General features: G+C 36.6%; 1 protein-coding gene and 1 long non-coding RNA gene across 2 annotated transcripts; both read left to right on the forward strand.

Annotated features, from left to right (window-relative positions):
- Positions 1 to 1,563: 1,563 nt before the first annotated feature.
- LOC141425495 (uncharacterized) lies at positions 1,564 to 3,420 on the forward strand. Its single transcript, XR_012450499.1, has 4 exons — positions 1,564 to 1,605; positions 2,311 to 2,364; positions 2,854 to 2,901; positions 3,158 to 3,420. It is a non-coding gene; the product is annotated as an uncharacterized lncRNA (long non-coding RNA).
- Positions 3,421 to 3,984: 564 nt separating this feature from the next.
- Positions 3,985 to 18,581, forward strand: LOC109680179 (apomucin-like). Its single transcript, XM_074084848.1, has 19 exons — positions 3,985 to 3,994; positions 4,247 to 4,300; positions 4,651 to 4,698; positions 5,142 to 5,222; positions 5,497 to 5,550; positions 7,249 to 7,302; positions 7,425 to 7,545; positions 7,675 to 7,748; positions 8,168 to 8,221; positions 8,783 to 8,854; positions 9,989 to 10,042; positions 12,451 to 12,480; positions 14,291 to 14,322; positions 14,410 to 14,572; positions 14,904 to 14,941; positions 16,181 to 16,291; positions 16,834 to 16,873; positions 17,482 to 17,590; positions 18,250 to 18,581. The coding sequence occupies exons 1-19, from the start codon at positions 3,985 to 3,987 to the stop codon at positions 18,431 to 18,433; spliced, it is 1,383 nt and encodes a 460-aa protein (XP_073940949.1). The 3' UTR covers positions 18,434 to 18,581.
- Positions 18,582 to 19,090: the final 509 nt, after the last annotated feature.

The raw sequence follows: 19,090 nt of genomic DNA on the forward strand, positions 1-19,090 counted from the left end.
CTCCTTGTGATTGCAGGTACTAGTGGAAGAATCTCTGGCATAACTGCTATACCTGGAAGTTTCATTACAGGTAAATGAATATTTTCAAAGGCAATCGCCCTTATTTAACCTCTTGGAGGAATATGCATTCCAAATGTGCTTTTGACTTTCTTCATTTCCTCCTTAGAAGCCATAACTTGCTTAGCTCTTTACTATGATGAAATCAATTGTCTATGTGTGCTGTCCAGACCACAACTGCTGAATGATGTGGCCCAGGAAACACACATTGATTTTATATCTAGATTGCCTCAATGCAAATGACTCTTCATGTTGATTCTGTGACCTTTTTTCAGGTACCACTGGTGTGGCTGCAAGCACTACTGTTGCACCCGGAAGTTCCAGTACAGGTAGGCTAACAAGCTGGGAAGAAAGTGTGCTTTCTGGATATAAGGTCATAAAAATGTTTTTCATATTGCCCTTCTTATGTATGGACATCATAATATATTTTCCCTCATCCTGTACTTCTCTCTCTCTCTCTCTCTCTCTCTCTCTCTTTCCTTCCCTCCCATCTCTCCCTCCCTCAGAAGCCAGGACTTCCACAGGAGCCAGTAGAACCACTGCATTAAGAGGGAAAATAGGTGAGAATTGATGATGTATGAATGAGTACGTGAACATGTGTGTGTGTGTGTGTGTGTGTGTGTGTGTGTGTGCAACTTGGGCAATGAAAAATTACAATTATATTAGCTTCTTAGGATAGTTTCATGGGGAGGAACTCTCATATATGGTCAGTAATGTTTTCTTTTGTTACTTGATTTTGAGTCAGTTTAGGCAGATTTTTGAAGTCTTTTAAGAAATGACCCAGCACTGACAATGATAGTGGAAGTGATCATTATCTGGAAAGTTTCATTTTTCCATTTGTCATTTAGGTATCACCACAATTTCAAGTGAAGAAAATACAGGCTCAGAAGGTACTATTTCAGGTAAACAGAAGGCCAAAATGAACACAGAAAATTTACCTTGATATAGTAGATTCTTCCTTGCATACAAAAGTGTTGGAAATGTGCAGTAGTTAGCCCAACTGAGTCTCCCTTCATACTCAAAAGTTTTTCTACACTTACCTTTTTAGGAACTACCTCTGGATCGTCAGTAAACCAAGGAACAGGAAGCACAGTAGGTAAATATGATGGAAAAGGGGGCTGCTTGTCTTACTTTGAATTTCAAGAAAGAAAGGCTCTATCTTAAAGAATTGCATCTTTGATTTAGGAATAAAACTATGCGTGAGAAAGCATTAGTAATTTACCATTAGAAGTAAAAGCATGAAAGACAAGTCAGTTCCTTCCCAACTTAATCTCTCCCCAATGGGAGGAAAACCTACCACTTCCCTTTGGTTACAGGTACCACTAGAGTAGTTTCTGGTACTACACTTGAACCTGGGAGTTCAAACACAGGTGAGTCAACCAGCTAGTGAGAGTTCCCCACAGGAGGACCTCTAGTAGTGAAGTATCTCTTGTGGTACAGCTCTCAAGAAAAGTATGACCTTAACATTCTTCAGAATGTTAAATCCTTGTCACCTTTCTTCTCTCTTAGAAGCTACAACATCCTCTGGAGGAAGCAGAACCATGGGAAGTGAGTATACAAGTAACCTCTCCACTTTTCACTTACAATAGTGATGCACACTAATTAACACTCTCTAACAAACTAATGTGCCAGGCACTACTCTACATCCTTCTTATTCTTTTATTTACTCCTAACTGTGAGGTAAGTACTAATGTTTTCACAAGTGTTACAAATGAGAAAACCTATGGCCAAGGGATGTTAATTGCCCAAGGTCACACCACAAAATAAAAAGAAATTTCAACTCTGGAAGTCTGGATCCAGAGTCTGTCCTCCTCACCATGATGCTGAAACTCTACTACTAGATTCCTTGGCCACATGTCTAAACTTTTCCAGAGCACTAATATTTCTGTAACAGCAAATGAAAATTCAATAGGTAATCAAGCCTGCTTTGCTTCTTCTTGGTGGGTATCTGGTAGCCAAGTCACTGGCATTCAACCAGTTGAGTAAAGGAAGATCTGTTTGTTTCTCTGAGATTGAGCTCAGAAAAAGGGGTGTTGTCATTGAGATCACCACCAACAAATACTGTTCTCTCCTCCAGCAAGTGTATGTTGATAATGAAGAATTACACAAACACATAGGACATCTCTGGATCAAGCTATTCCTGAAAATGGTCTTCTCACTCACTTCTGCAGTTCCCCTCTTTTGTTCTAGGATATGTTCTTCTTATAATAGGAATGAAGTTCACATAATTATACCCTTCCATTTTGCTTTTAGATACCACTCAACTTGTCTCTGGAAGCAGCATCTCTTCTGGAAATGTCAACACAGGTTAGTCAATGAGGAACAGGTACCATGATATCTTCTATGGGGCTGGTTCTGGAACAGCACCTTTTTATGAGTTTCCATTAGCCCTCACTTCTTTCTTCTCATTCACTCTGTGAAGCTACAACTTCCATTGAAGGAAACAACCAATGAAAATGAATTAGCAACTTTTGAGTTCCCGCTAATTTATATTTGGTCTTTGTCCTTTCATAGACATATGTGAATTATATCATTTCTTTTGAGAGAAAACCTTACACTGCAATTCTGAAGAGGCTCAGAGCCCAGAAAGATTTTCCCTTTTGACATTCAAGTTATTACCCCAATGATAGAGGTGATAAATATCACATATTTAGTTCTATTTAGAGGGGTAGAGATGATGGAAGCAGCTCTGAAGGTTTAGGCCTATCACATGTTGGATTTCAGATGTTATCAATTTATTAATTGAATACAGTTGGATGCATTGCCATAAATAGTGTATCTGCTTCTTGTCACTAGGAGCCACTGCTGGCACAGCTGAGAGGCCAAGCTCTGAGAGAGAAACAGGTAAGCATGAGAAAGGCCCCAAGACCTCTGGCATCTAAGCCAAGGCTGCTCCATTTGCTCATGTGTTTTTTGTAAGTTTGAATTAAAATGGAGAAAGCACTTTAACAATACAGGACACCCAGCAAAATGCCTTCTGCTGCACTTTAACAATACAGGATACCCAGCAAAATGCCTTCTGCTGCTTTTGAGTCACGGACAGTGTTAGCCCTGCATCTCTATTTTGATTTTCTCTCTCCCTCCCTCTCTTCTATTGTAGGCACCACCAGTGCAGTCTCTGGCACAACTATTGCATCTGAGAGCTCCAACACAGGTAACTCAGTGACTTAACAGGGAACAGAAGGAGCTTCAGTGATGAGACATCCCCTCCTACTTCACCATCCACTCAAATATGTACATTTCTACCTGGAGATGCCACCACATTTTGCTCAGTTACATAACTCTTCTGAACTTACTTCTTTCTTCCTTCTCTCCTGTCACTTAGAAGCCACAACTTTTCTAAGAGGTGATAGAACCACAGAGGCTGAAGTTAAAATAGATGAGCACTAACTAGCAGTCACAAAATTATTTTTCTCCTCATTTTAAAGTAAATTATATTAGTTATAATAAGTTTAGTGGAAATTTTACTCAATTTCTCTTTGAGTACAAATTGCCCAGATGCTAACACATCACTCCATATGAATTTTTCTTTCTATATTTATAATACAATAAGCATAATAGAAACTGTAATGCATCATTGAAGTCAAGAAAGTTCCTTTTAATTCACTCATGAAACTCATAAATTTATTCTAAGCCAAATCCTAGTTTTGAGTAAAATAGAATTTATAAGTTCATTTTCTTCTTTTGTGATTTTAGTTACCACTGGGTTAACCATTGCTCCTGGGAGTTCAAACACAGGTGAATGATGAAACAGTTGGAGAAATTTTTCTCTGTGACCTTCAGAGGACCTGATGTCTCCCATAGGCATATTATACAAAGTAACATTTTTACACAATTTTCCAAATGTCTACATTTTGTACCACTTTTTCCATTTACTTTTCAGAGGCTACAACTTCTACAGAAGTTAAAGCTACCACTAGAGTTGAAATGACAACTGGTAAGTGAGTTGCTCTTTCAGCCTTTTGGGTTCTCAGTAATTCCATGAGTTTGTGGTAGATGATGAATGAGTGAGAGGTGTGCTGAAACAGGTTTTTGTATTTCATTTGAAGAGATAAAATGTCAAGTAAATCAGTCTTCGACGTTTGCTCTTCAAACTGGTTTTCTCCATACACCAACCTTTTGAATATGATTTTATGACACTAAGAATAACATTTTACTTTCAATCCTTTATCCATCTTGCTCTTTCCAGGTACTACTTCAGGTTCCACTGGAGTTTCCAGGAAACTAAAAAGTTCTAGTTCTGGTGAGTAGAGATTTTTAATTCACCCATTTGTTTTTTTTCCTTTTTCTTTTATTATTCATATGTGCATACAAGGCTTGGTTCATTTCTCCCCCCTGCCCCCACCCCCTCCCTTACCACCCACTCCACCCCCTCCCTCTCACCCCCACCCCCTCAATACCCAGCAGAAACTATTTTGCCCTTATCTCTAATTTTGTTGTAGAGAGAGTATAAGCAATAACAGGAAGGGACAAGGGTTTTTGCTGGTTGAGATAAGTAAGTCCCTTGAGTATAAAACCCACTGTCATGAGTTTATTCTCATGAATAAGGTCCAAAAAATTTTAAATTTTATTATTCATTCCCACTCACCCAAGGAGTCCCCACAGAAGCCCCAGGGAACCAAGACACAGCAAGTAAAGCAGGTGAGCAATGGAAAAGTACTTCTTTCCAGGATATTAAGCCCTAGCAGTGGGTTCCAAATGAGAGTTTTGCCAAATATTGGTTTATAAGGAAATATAGTGTTTGCTTCTCTTTTGATAAATAACCCCCTTACTGCTTATAAGAAACATGAAATTTGTTCAAATTCATGCTATTCTTAGGGCAAAATGTTAGTGCTATGATTTATTGATGTCTGACTCTTTGTCTTTTTCTCTCTCTTCTTTTCACTACTTGTCTCTCCATCTCATTTTCATTTCTATCTCAAATTCCCCTGGAGTAATTTCTTTTATTATACCTGTTGCTGGGAATTCCAACCTAGGTTAGTCAAAGTTATTAGGGAAAGCTCTTCATTATATTTCAGGCAAGATGGATATGACATATTGTTTAAGAATATGTCTTTGACTGTATGTTGCAATCTATTTTCCAGATTTCACAATTGCTTCAAATCACCTTAATTTTTTCTTTGAAAAAGCTACAACTTCAATGCTAAGCAGTGGAATACAAACAGGTTGTCACTACTTTGCATATTTTGGGGATTTCATTGATTGCTAGTGGGAGTTTGTCCCTGACAGGAGGTGATAAATCTTTATCTCAGAAGACTTATTTGAGTGAATTGAGGTTGGCATTTCTGGAATTTCTTAGATGACAGATTCTTTAGTTGCATCTTTGTTAGACCATAGCTCCCAAATGTAAATATCTCAATAGGGACAGAAATCTTTTAGGTAAAATATTTTAGGGATGGAACTCTTTTTAGGTAAAATATTTCTATACTGTCTTTTCAGGTACTACTGTCATATCAAGTAAAGTCACCATTAACCAAGAAGTTTCTAACCCAGGTAAATAAAGATAACTGAAATAAACTTAGGGTATTTGGAGAGTCTTATATTAAGACTTATTTACCCAGTGAAAATTTTCAAGGAAAGAAATATTTTTTGTATTTAATTATAAAGGATGGGGAAATAAAATAGCCTGCATATTTCAAGAAATTATAATAATTCAGCATGATTATGTAATATAATCCAGATATTGAGATAGCATCACAAAGGAGGATGTTTGGAAGTTTTTGGAGCTTCTAGATGGCAAAATGATAGAAATATCCTGAAATGAAGGGGGCAAGAGATACCACCCATCAACTCTGTATTCTATAATGAATATAATATTGGGCTCTGTCATCATATAAACATTTAAAGCTTGCTGGGGGTGTGGCTCAACTGGTAGCTCAAAGCTCTGAGTTAAAACCCCAGCATTTCCAAAATTAAAAACTTGATTCCATAAGCAATAGGGGGCAGTTGGAAAATTTTAGGTAGGTTGATTACAATGCCCAGATTGGAGAGGTTTTTTTGGTGACTATTTGGTCACTACTTGGATTGATATGAAGGGAGTCAGGTAGTCATATCATCTACTTAAAGTCTCTTAGAAGGGAGCCATGATTAGCATGAAGTAAGGAGGCAGTCATGTGGAATGTTGGGGGAGGACAGGAGTAAGCAATGTGTTAACAATTTAAAATCAACTGGTGTGGTTGAGAGAATGGAGGCGAGAAAGAAGTATCAATAAGTCCTAATTCATGGTTTTGGTGCTTGCATAGATGGTTGGTGCCATCCACTGAGTTTGGGAATATCCTGGAAGAGTTTTTAACAAAAGAAAATTGAGAGATGATTCAGTGGAGTTTGAATTTGATAGTTTGATAGGTTGAATTTGAAATGCTCTGGGCTTCCAGATAATGATACCCAACAGAACTGGGTTCCTACAGATAGAGATTTGTCAGTTTTTTGCTTATAAATGATATTTGAAACTATTGGTGTTAATGAGTTTATTTTTAATAGTAACAGAGAAAACAGTTCCTTGGGGTCACCAGAATCTAAAGGATGGCCAAAGGCAAAAGAGCCTGAAAAGGAAAGGAATTTTAGTTTAACAGTTGGCAATGTGTTTGCCTTAGCCTAACACAGACTACTGGGATATATCATACTGTACCAGAAGACCATATTCCTCGAGTTTGGAGATTCAAAGTCTCAAATCAAACAGGATCAACCAGAATTTGCTGGCAAGACATTTTTTCTTTGTGTAAGATCCATTTTTTTTTTTTTTTTAGAGGATATAGCCTCATAGCAATGAGACTTTGAAGGTAGAAGGGGGAAACTGTTTTTAAAGACTCAAAATAGCAAAATACGCAGTCTTTTCCATTATTTATCCTACACAAGTCACAAGTTACCAACATGATTGCAGGGAGCCAAGATATTAAAAGTAAAACAAGTGACCAGAGGAATTGAAAAAAGAGAGGGTAGGGAAGGCCCTATCTCCATGATACTACCTGTGGAAAGAAAGAATTGCAGGGGCTGCAGTTTACCATAAGGAATAGAATATAGGGGAACATGTTAATTCACCTCTTGGGACAAAGACTCCTGGAGAAGGAATGTGTTGTCTCACAAAAACACATGGATTTGTCCTAAACCACAATCTCTATCCCATAAACCACAATCTCTATCCAAAAAGAATGACATTGTTCATCTCACCCCCTCTTTTCTTTTCCATCCTAGGTTCCACTGAAACAGACTCTGGGGCTACAGTCTCACCTGGAGGTCTCCAAAAAGGTAAATCAAGTACTAAACTGAATTTTCCTCTAAATGACTCTAGACAATACCATATGCTGCTCTATCATTTCTATGTGTTCAACTTCTCCATCTTTTCAATTTTTCTTCCTTTATTTTTATAGAAGCCACAACTTTTAAGAAAGTTGTTGAAACTACCAGCACAGGAATTTCATCAGGTATATTTTGCCAGATTTTGGATTATCAATCATTTTTTCATTTGAGTTTACTACATAAAGATTTCCAGTGAAAATAAATGTGGCTGAGAGTGGTCACCCCTTTTTTTGTAACAGATCATGAGGTCAATATAGAGTATTAGCTCATTGGCTAATTGATTAATTTCTCAGAGGACACATTATAAGGATAATTTTCTAGATGCATCTTTTTTACTTCCTTTGTTTTGTCAGACAATACCCCAGGATCAGTGGAAGTCACCAGTAGCCAGGAAGGTAAGTAAAGACCACTAGAATAGAAGCAAGTAGATTTGCAAATTAAGGCATTAAGATGCCTAACCCTTACTCATAAGTGTAGATGCATTTTTTTCTCCCTGCCCCACCCACTGGAGAAGCAAAATTGTCTCTAGGAATGTCATGCATATTTAAGTCTCTCATCTAGTAATAAGAGTGTAGAATATTCTAGTTCTAGAGAAATGAGTCCTATGAGGCCTTTGTGACCTTCTGCCCTGTATTTCCTCTGAACCTGAATTTATGGGAGAGGAAATTGGAAAACATGTCAGGCTTAATATCTAGAACAAGGAAGTTTGGTAAATTCATTTCTAGTGCCTCAGAGAAATGGGAAAAACTGATGCTCCTTACCCTTTTTAGGATGAGAAAGGCTCTATAAGGCTGACTATGCCCTCTTGTTACAGGCACCACTGGGGTAGCCTCTGGCACAACAATTATTCCTGGAAGTTCCAGTCCAGGTAACTAAATGTATGAGTGTCTCTAAGAATCTAAGACTAGAAAAATAAACCCATTTTCTGGAGTTGACTGTTGTAGCATTAGCACAGCAGTCCCTATCTCATACTTCTTTGCCTTTTTTTGGTTAAGTGTCAATATTTTAAATCTATTGGATTCACATGAATGAATTTAAGCCTCTGTTTCAACACAGAAGGATGTTGAGAGGTAAAGATAAAGGCCCAGTAACTAGGGTAGAGTCTCATTAGGGAATTAACTCTTTTAGCCATTTAAGGTGGTCTTCTTTTTCTGGGTTTCTGGAGCTCAGACCAGAGTTTCCAGGTGAAGGCTTACAGAACAGAATAAGGGGGCTGCCGTCCAGCCATCATTCCCCAATGAGACAAAAACCCATGAGGCCTCATCTTCCCAGAAGAGTATGTCTTTGGTAATTCACAAAGCTTCTGTATGGACTTGCTGAAGCCCTGGTCCAGAATTACATCTGTTTCATTTCTCTTTCTGATGTTGCTCTCTGTGGATAAACATCAGAGCTGTGGCTGATATGAAATGACCCTTATTTGTCTTCGCAGGCACCACAGTGGCACCAAGCAGAACCACTGGAATCTTAGGAATCTCAGGAATCTCAGGAAGTTCCAACCCAGGTAATAGGAAAGACTGACACAAAGGAAGTTTACAGCCTTAGCATTCTTCTCATGTAAATATCAGTGTTTCAGATACCCAATATGTATTTCTAGGAATGAGTATCTGACTTCAACTTTAAGAGAAAAATTTTACCAGGCAGAGCTAAATAGGCAAAGATGGCTTTATTCAAGGCTATTCCAATCAGGGTCAAAACCATTATAGTAGTTGAGGGAGACTGAACTCAACTCTGCTGAAAAAAAAAAGGCAGGTAAGTTTCAGGTGTTGGGGTGAGTAAGCAGAAAAGTGCTACAGGCTCTTTGGAGGAGGCTGACCTATGTCTCAGGCTATGAGACATAGGCTCTTGCCTGAGCCATTGGTGTTTACTAATTAGCACTTAACATGGTTAAAGATAGACCACTACCCTACCACAGTAAGAGACTACCAAAGAGATTTTTTTTTTTTTTTTTTTTGAGACATATTCTCTTTCCTGTAACCCAGGTTAGCCTTGATCTTGTACAAGTCCTCCTGTTTTGGCCTCCCCAGTGCTGGGATCATGGATATATAGTACTACACCTGGCTATCTTTCTTGAAAATTCCATTTCAAGGGGGTGCTCCTAGGTCCTTGAGAAAGATACTCCTGAATTATAAGACTGGCAGTAGACTGGGAGAAGATTTACATCTCAAAAAGATAGAGAATTTACAATTGCAAGTGTTCTGAAGTAAATGATCTATGAAAAGAGAGGATGGGGCCCAAACTAAGTTGTTAGGAAGAAACAACTTATCTAAAGTTAGGTGGAACTAAGGCAATATTTAACCATCTAGCTCAACACAAATGTTTTCTCATTTTCTCTCTCTTGTAATTGCTCTCCTCCCAAAACTAATATGAGAAGACCACAGTACCAAATTAAATGAAATAAAAGTATTAACTGTGAGAACCTTCTTTTCACTTAGGGGAAGAGGACCTAGAGGTGAAAGTTTTATCAGGGTCATAGAAATATAATTCACCTCTGTGAGCAGGGATTCCTAAAACTGGGGCCTCTTAATGATTCAGTGTAAAGGCGCTAGCAGTGGCGCTAATTCTATGTGGAGGTCTCTTATAGACATAGTCTTCAGAGACCAGAAAAGGTGCAGTGTTCTTCCTTTCCTTGTTTTAGGTACCTCTAAGGAAGCATCTGAAACAACCACTGCCCCTGGAATTACCATCACAGGTAAGTCAGATAGAAAGTAAAGGAAATTTTCTTGGTGGCATCTCAGAACTTACCTCAAGTTACTCATTTTTCCTGCACTCACCACTTTTGTTCCTCTGTTAGCAGTCACTGATCCCACAGGAGTGGAAGGAACCTCAGGAACTGAAGCACAAACAAGTAAAGGCTGCCAACACAACCTCTTTGGTGATCAGTGTGGCCTTGCTTATACATATGGAGCTGAGTTTTGGGGAGAGGGATGATAGGAAAGAAGCAGGAGAGGGGGTGGAGACCAGGAAGTTGAGGTGAAACATTCTTTGAAATACAATTTTAAGTTCAAGTAGGACTGTCTATTCACTCAGGGATTTTTGATTTAGCCTTTTGCCAGGGCTCCTCTCCTGAATATTTATTCATGCAACTTGAGATTTCTAAGATGGGGATCAAGAAGGGTGCTAGTCCTGAAATCCTCCATATGTATTTCCTGTTGCATGTTCCACTTCAGTTTCAGTTAGAGTCTCAACAGGCCCATGAGTATCCCAGCAAGGTTACATGAAAAGACTCAAATGAGTTATCTATTCCACATAGGTATTGCTTGTACATGAATTTGTGTCATTTTTCTGAACACACGTAGACTAGATCTGTGTTCTTGTTATTTCAATTTAAATATCACAATGCCAGAGACTTTGTTCCCTGTCTATACTTTATCCTATTATACTAAAATAAACCCTTGCTAAAAACATAAAAGTAAATATCATAATGCCATCCTTCTTTTTCCCCTTTAGAAAGCACTGTAGTAGCAACAGAGTCAAGAAGCTGAAAGTAAAACTGGTCAATATGGAAATAACCCTAATTACTTCATTACTAATTCAGCTTGACATTTCTTTAGTACTTAATATGTACTAGACTATGACACACATTAAAAGCAAAACCATCAAGAAGATCTAGCACTTGCCACTTATGATCTTTTGTGTAGGAGAGAAAGGTTATTATGGGTACAGACATTATCATTATAGTATATTAAGTGATAACCCAAAAATATGTATAAAAATTATGACTCTAGAGAGTGCAGTCAGGGTGTTTATTCCTGTTTGTTGGTAGTTTTGAGCGAAACCATGGGAAAGAAGATGATTGAGTTTAATATTGGTTGGGGTGGGGAAGGAATTCTTACCAAACAGCCAATGGAAATAGACATAAAACCACATGGAACCAATCAGATGTTGGCAATGACTTTTCAGGTTTAAGAGGAAATAATGAGATTAGAAAGCAGAGGAAATTTTAAGGAGGATTTTAGTTTTGAACTAGCAAAGAGATCGCTTTCAGGATTTTTTTAATGGAATGATTACATGGTTTAGCCATTCCTCTGATAACACTGTGGAGAGGAGGGGATTGCTCGTATGGCTCCTTGTACAGACATTGTCGGTAGACTCTTGCAGGGAAGATTTCCTGGTGTATTTATGCCTCATTGGTCATGTCTCTTTTCTATTGCTGGTTGCTGCTAATAATTCACAATTAAGAGCCATTCTAGCCTACATTGGTGAAGATTTGGAGCCATTTGATTCCCCAGACTCTCACCTCTTTAACTCATTTCTTATGGACTGTTTTTGGTAATTTTAATTGTTGGAGTCACATTATCTAATCCTGTAAGAATTCCAAGTCATTTTCAAGCATTCCATTGTGCTTAGGTCAGCCATTCTTTCTTTTCTTTTGGTAAACAGAATACAAATATTAATTTGATATTTAGCAGTTTTGAAATATTTGTTTTAGTGGTACTGGGGTTTGAGCTCAGGACCTCAAGCTTGCTAGTCAGGTGCTCTACCACTTAAGCCACACCCTCAGCCCTTTTTCATGTTATTTTTCTGATCAATTTCATGTTTTTGCCTAGGCCAGCCTGTGATTATAGATGTGTACCATCATGTCCACCTCATTGTTGAGATGGAATCTTGCTAACTTTTTGCCCAGGCAGTCCTCTAATTGCGGTCCTGAGAAGCTGGGATTATAGGCATAAGCCTATACACAAATTGGGCTGATCAAAATCTGTAATGTGCAAATGCTCAAAATGATATATACATATGACCAGTTTAAAGCATTTGGTGTGAGTTGAGATAGAACAAAATGGAAATATTTTGAGAAGATAGAGAGTAGGATGAGGGTAGCTGCATTTTGTAAACCTAATTATCAAAATTGTTTTCTGGGAAAAATTTTAAAGTGAAGCATATTTCTCTCTATTAAAACTTGAGTCTCAAGAAAACCCTTTGTAATGGTGGGATCTCAAGCACCATAAGGAGCAGAAACCAGAGATTAATGGGAACATGTCTGCAGTCTGGCTATGTAGCAAGAGTTGTCAGCAATACAATAATGAATTAGGCCACTGTACTTTCCCCAACACTATACCAGTAACATCAGAGACCAATGAGTTTTCTATTTTTACACAGGGTGTCCAGCAACACTTCCACCAGCTCCAGGTAAGATAACCTCCATTGCAGAATCATTCTGTAGTAATGATTCTTCTTGTAATGAAATATCAGGAGTCATACCTTTCAAAGTCATTATCCATGAAAATGTTAACAACATACTTAAAGTGCGTGAATTTACCTTTTATTCACCAAATACATAATAGGCTACTTTCTTGCTCACAAACAGATGCAGTCAAAGAAAACACACCTCGTTACTTAGATTCTTTTTTAAAAAAAGGATTACCTGCTAGTTCTTTCATGTAATAATGTATTTTTATCAAAATGTTGACACTGCTCAGTTGATAGTGATCCCCATTTAACAAACAAGATAATCCCAAGGTCTTTTAGGATTGAACCATGGAAGAACAATCCAGGTTTGTGAAAGTGCAATAATTTTAAGGGAATTTTCCGAGTTCCCACTATTCTCAAGATAATGTGATGTGTTTTGCAGCCAGTAGGAAAAAACACTAAAAAAATTCTCTGACCTTGGTGCTTAGTAGAAAAGGGGATTTTCAAAGAATAACAGGTAATTTTCACATAAAGAAAGGAAAATTCACAGTAAAAAAGCAAAATACATATTCTATTGTGTATACACACTGTGTGTCATATATAGTGATTTTTGAGGGATTCACAGGTAATTTATTATAGGACTAGAATTTGAGAGCAAGATGTAGATTAGTCTAGAGCTTATAAATGACAGAAGTGAAGCCTAGTTAAGAAGGTAGCTTTGAGTCACAACATGAGAGATCTTGGAACCTAGAAAAAGGCATTTATTTTACAAGACTAAAGGGGCCCTTCAAAAGTCTTTAATCAAAGAAATATTAAGAATTAGGCATTAAGAAAATTGCTTTATTATGGTCAGTAAAATTGATTGGATCAGGAAGAGAGTTTAACCAGTTGAGTTTCTAAGTCAAAATACTAAGGTCACGGAGTAGTGCTGTAGCAAATAGAATAAGGAAAGGAAGGGATTAAAATGAGTGTCAAGGATCAGCATTTGGCAGAGACACGGTTGACAAGTGACAGAAACTAAGGAATCAAACCGGCCCCAAAGTTTTAAGTTTGAGTAAATGAAAGTATAATTTGGTCCTTAATAAGAAAAGGCCTCTCTAGAAGAGAAAACTGGCTTTAGGAACAAGATGACACAGTCTGTTTTCTGCACTTTGAGTATGATATTCTTCCGATCTGTTGGGATGCTGTCTATCAGGTGGAGAGCTCAGGAGATAGGTCTGACCTGGATAGAGAAGTTTGAGGGCCTTCGCTTGATGTTACAGTGGACATTATGGAGACAAAATCCTAGAGGAAGAATAGAGTCAAAAGGAGAGAGTAAAAAGAGCTTCTAGTAAAGATAGGATCTCCCCCATGTTACATTAAAAGAAAGGACAACATATTCCTGAAAGTGAGAGTGAATAATGTCAAGTATGACAGGGAAATTTAAAAACTGAGAAGGGTCTTTGGGTCAGGTAATTATAATGTCTTGATGACTTTTAAAGGATTATAGAAGCAAAAATCAGATTATAAATCAGTAAGTCAAAGACTAGCCCTAAAATTTATTGACCGCCACTTCCTAGAGAAACCCAGATTTATCCTTTTCTGGGGATTATAAAAATAATATTATATATAAACATATACATTTCTTTGGGATAGTTTGATTGAAATAGATTTGATTTATCCACCTTAAGGCACCATATAATCCTCCATAATACTGTGACTCTGAAATCCTAGTGCCAATTACAGTATTGGCCACCTGCTGGTTATCTATAAATAACAGATGGATATATTTTGCCAAATTTAATTAGTACTTATCATTTCATGTGAACAGTTTGTCATGGTCCACTTGGAGAAGAGAAATCTGTAAGTACATGGTTTTGTTCTCCTTTAATTCAAATTTGCTTTCATTCTTGTATGTGAACAGAAATCTAAACATGGTTTGTATCGTAGCCTGGAGACATATGGACATCCAATTGCCACGAATGCACCTGTACTGATGCAAAGTCTGTAGAATGCAAACCTAAGGAGTGCCCTTCTCCATCCACATGCAACACTGAAGAGAAGCTTATAACATTTAAATCAAATGATTCCTGCTGTGAAATTGGACACTGTGGTGTGTATTTGTAATACATTATTTGAATTGAACCTAGTCATTGCTTACTTATTAACATATTCAAGAGATGTTTTGAGCTAATCTGTGCATACATAATAGACGTGATAAATTAAACAGAATTAGTATTTTCTTCTTAAAATTTACCATCTTTAGAATGGGAAACTCAGAATTAACATTTATGAAAATAATCAGTAGATTGAAGGAAGATTATGGTATTACAAGAAGAAACGTAGCTGCTTGATAATTATAATCTCATCTATAATTTCTTTTTCATAAATAAAAGGGAATGATATTGCTTATTTTATAATAAAATAATGTATTTATTTTTCAGAACCAAGAACATGTTTATTTAATAATACTGACTATGAGGTAAGATTTTTTCTTGTCAGAAGTAGTCTATTATTTCTATAGTTATATAAATAAATGCTGTACAAAGCTACACCAAGGATCTTTCAGTGTTGAATATGAAAAAAAAACATTGGTAATGACTGAGGGGAACAGGTTCTTTTTTTCCCTCATATTTATTTCCAAAGGAACGTCAAACATAACACTCACTGAGGCTCTTTTCCAAGAGGGAAAATATACTCGATCATCATCTGCCCAGCAGTGGAGCTTCTGAACAAAATTTCCCATGGGCCTTTACAGATGGAGAAGGCATGGCATTCAAATCAATGAACAGGGATAACTGTAATTGCAACCAGAAAGATCAGATGGCCAAACTGTCAGAGGTTTAATAAGAAAACTCAAAGGACTAGAACCCCACTATGTGGATTTAGCAACACAGTGTATGCATGGCTGAGTCTTGACAATTGAGTTCACATTTTGGGAAAAGTTTCAAGAAACTGTATAACTCAGATGATGGCCAAATTATTAATGCACTTGACCTGGTGCTACTACATGCCTTAAAAATCTAAAATAAAATATATGGGGTGTGCTAGAAGAGTTTTACTGTTATAAACTGTTTGCTGCAATCAGATTTCTGATGGGTTTCTCAAGTTTTAGTTTCCAAAGTTTATGGAACTTAAGAACCTATGATAGTTCCAACACAAAGTATGATGATGTTTAAAGAACAAAAGAAAAATTTCCAATAATGATATCAATACACATGTTAAGTTTGCATACAGTTGAAATTGTAGTATTTCATCTTGCTAGAAAGTTTGTCTTAGAATCTGAGGCTCTGAATCAGTAGTTTCTCAAACTGTGGAATATAAGAAAGTTTGAATTTACAGGAACACAGCAAGATAGAAGACATTTGGGGAGACTTGTCATTTCTGATCATCCTCGAGTATGCCCTTTTTTCCCTCAAACTGAGAGCCTAAAATCAGTGAACTTGTTGCTGACCATAAAGTATCTTTCTTGAAAAGTTCAAACTATACTAGAGTAACAGTTGGTGAATTTTAACTTGAAGATGAAGGTCCTGACACATTTTGTGCTCTCAGGATATAGGAGACTTTCAATCCATCTTTTCTTAAATATTAACTTAATGTCATACATGCCTCTGGACAGTCACTAAACACAAATGATTTTTTAAAAACTGCATTAAATGTCAACTTTGAAAAGAAATCAAGGCAAATAGTAATAGTTTTTCTCTCTGTCTTCACTTTCCAGATTGGGGCTTCATTTGATGACCCCAGCAACCCATGCGTCTCCTACTTCTGCAACAACACTGGCTTGGTGGCAGTAGTGCAAGACTGCCCGAAGCAGACCTGGTGTGCAGAGGTAAGCTTCCTTCTGAGCTCATAAAGAGCAAGAACACTTCTCATGTTAAACATAAACCAAGCCCACCTTTGTTTCTCATTTGGAATGGTTTGCCTGTGGCCAACAGACAAAAATTTCTTGTCAGTTCCATAGATCTTTAAGCAAAGTTATTGTATACAGAATCAGATGATTCTAGAAGTGTCTACATTTTATTAAGTATATTTTCCATATTAAGGAAGTCTCTTTCTCTATTAAGCTTATAGTGTCTGGTATCATTAAACCTTTAAAATGTTTTTATATTCGCATGCTGTCTTCAAAATAGTTAAGTTATTGTTTTCTCTTTCTAGCTATTGTTAGGAAATCTTAATCTATTTTTTTGATAGCCTTATTTTTATTACCATGCTCACCTCCCTTGTTCTTACCCACCTCTGGATCTGACATGAGCACATCCATTCATTCCATTTCCCCTTTTCTGATACGATTTCAATAAATTACAAAATGTTATACTTCTTATAGGAAAAATTTAGAAGAGGTTTTCCATTTTTTTCTTCTTACTTCTATAGGAAGATAGAATCTACGATTCCAAAAATTGTTGCTATAAATGTAAGTAAACCTCCATATATAGGGAACATGTAAGCTCTCAACAAAAATTTAGCATTTCCTTAAAACAAATGGAAGAATAATTAAAAGTTTCCAGTGTCTTTAAAAAAATAATCTATCCTATATGTATAAACTACCAATTGATATTTATACATATTATACTTGGTACTTATTCTTGTTGGTTACATCATTCTTACCTATAAAAACCAGGTGCATTTATAAGAGAAAAAATATTTTCATGGAAAATATTAGCTTGCTTTCCTAACATCAGCAAGTTGTGTTGTAAATTGGCATATTAGGGCATTACAGTTGGGTGATCAACAATGAGAAAAGGTTGTTAAAAATAATCCATTTCCTTTGTCTTCCTCTTCCTTCCCCTTCCTACTCCCTTACCTCCACCTCTTTCTTCCTTTCTGATAGTGATAATAACAATAATATTATTTATCTGATTATTAATCAGGATCTTTGTACTAGATGCTGAGATACTTTATCCCCTTAATAACACTGGGAAATAGTTAAGATTATTATTCCCTGTGGTTAAAGAAATGGGTGCTGAGCAATTGCTAAAATGTTAAATCTCACTTCGGTCTCTGTTCTTCATGTTGTTTTAGGTAAAAATGATTGCAGACCTTCTCCTGTGAATGTGACTGTTAAGTATAATGGTTGCAAGAAGAGAATTGAGATGGCAAGATGCATAGGGGAATGCAAAAAGACTCTCAAGTGAGTTTTCCTTGTGTGATGTGCATTAACTTTGTAACCTTGTGGAAGAAATAAAGCTTTCAAAACATTACATGGAAAAGTTTTTATGGGAGAGCAATACTGTTTGATGATAGGACACAATGGGAAATTTTTCTAAAATATTAAGCTCTGAGAATTAAAATACACATTTTAAAAAATGATGGGTCATTCTGAAGTACTTTTGTAAACATGCCTAACACATTTTTGGCAATTGCATTCTTCTTCCTGAAATAACTAGCAAGAGTACTTAAGCAAGAAATTGTTTATTAAATTATTTTCAAAGTTGACTTAGAATAAATAATATTATATATTTTCCTTTATGTGTAGTTTTACATATAGATTAATTTGTGGAAAATAATAATTTGGTATTAAATAGGATGTTTAAAAGTCTCTTTATGTTTCTGCACTATAATTTTCTAATTATGAGATTATAAGTTTTATTTTGGATTTCTTATTTTGGTTTACCATAGTAATTATCAAGGCTCCATATCAGATGTTTGTAGTGGGGAATGAAGAATGCGAGGTCTAGTTAAAGAAATCATTATTTGGAAGGCTGATAGACAATTTTAAATCGACACCAATGCAAAACTTCTGTCCAAATACATTCTAAAAATATTTATTACTGATTATTTTTCTTTTAGGTACAATTATGAACTCTTCCAGTTGGAAAATTCTTGTATTTGCTGCCGAGAAGATAACTATGAGTACAGAGACATTGCTCTTGACTGCTCTGATGGCACCACGATCTCGTACAAATACAGGCACACCACGACCTGCTCCTGTTTGGACCAGTGTGAACAGTCTCAAACCTCAGTGACACATTAATTCCAATGCTACCTTTCCAGTTGTATTTATAAGTGAAGAAAAGCACTCATTATACAGTAAGAACAGCTAAACACTTGTATCTTTCTCAATAAGTGAGTACTCATAATGAGGCATTTTGTTCTCTTGTTGACTGGATCTGAAAAATAAACACAACTTTGCAAATACTTAGCATGTGTATTTGTTTTATGGCAATAAGAATTATGCAAGTCAAGCAGAAACTAAGGCCTAAGAAACTAAGACTCTTCAATATACTTCAGCCTCACAGCCTCTTAGGCCACTATGTGGTTTCATTTCTTCCCTTACTGCTTATTGAAACTGTAGTCTTCCTTCTGTTTTTCCACTTGGAATACCAGTTTCATTCCCCCTTCCCTCTACCATGGCACCCTCTTGGTAGATGCTATGACCCCTTTATAGTTTTTTCTATAGAGTATGACACCATTTCTTCACATTACTTGAAACATTTTTTCCTAGTTGTTCCTCTGACATTTAAATTAGCACTTCTGTTTTTGTGGACAGCTTTACTTCTTCCAATCCTACATTCTATTTTCCAAATTACATTCTATTCCTCTTCTCATTTTATTCAGGCTCCTTGGCAGATTTCATTGCACAAGTACATGTTTTTATACACTGAGTATTGCTAAACTATCACCAATCCCA

The sequence above is a fragment of the Castor canadensis genome, chromosome 8, assembly GCF_047511655.1.
Source record: "Castor canadensis chromosome 8, mCasCan1.hap1v2, whole genome shotgun sequence".
NCBI classification, from domain to species: Eukaryota; Metazoa; Chordata; class Mammalia; order Rodentia; family Castoridae; genus Castor; species Castor canadensis.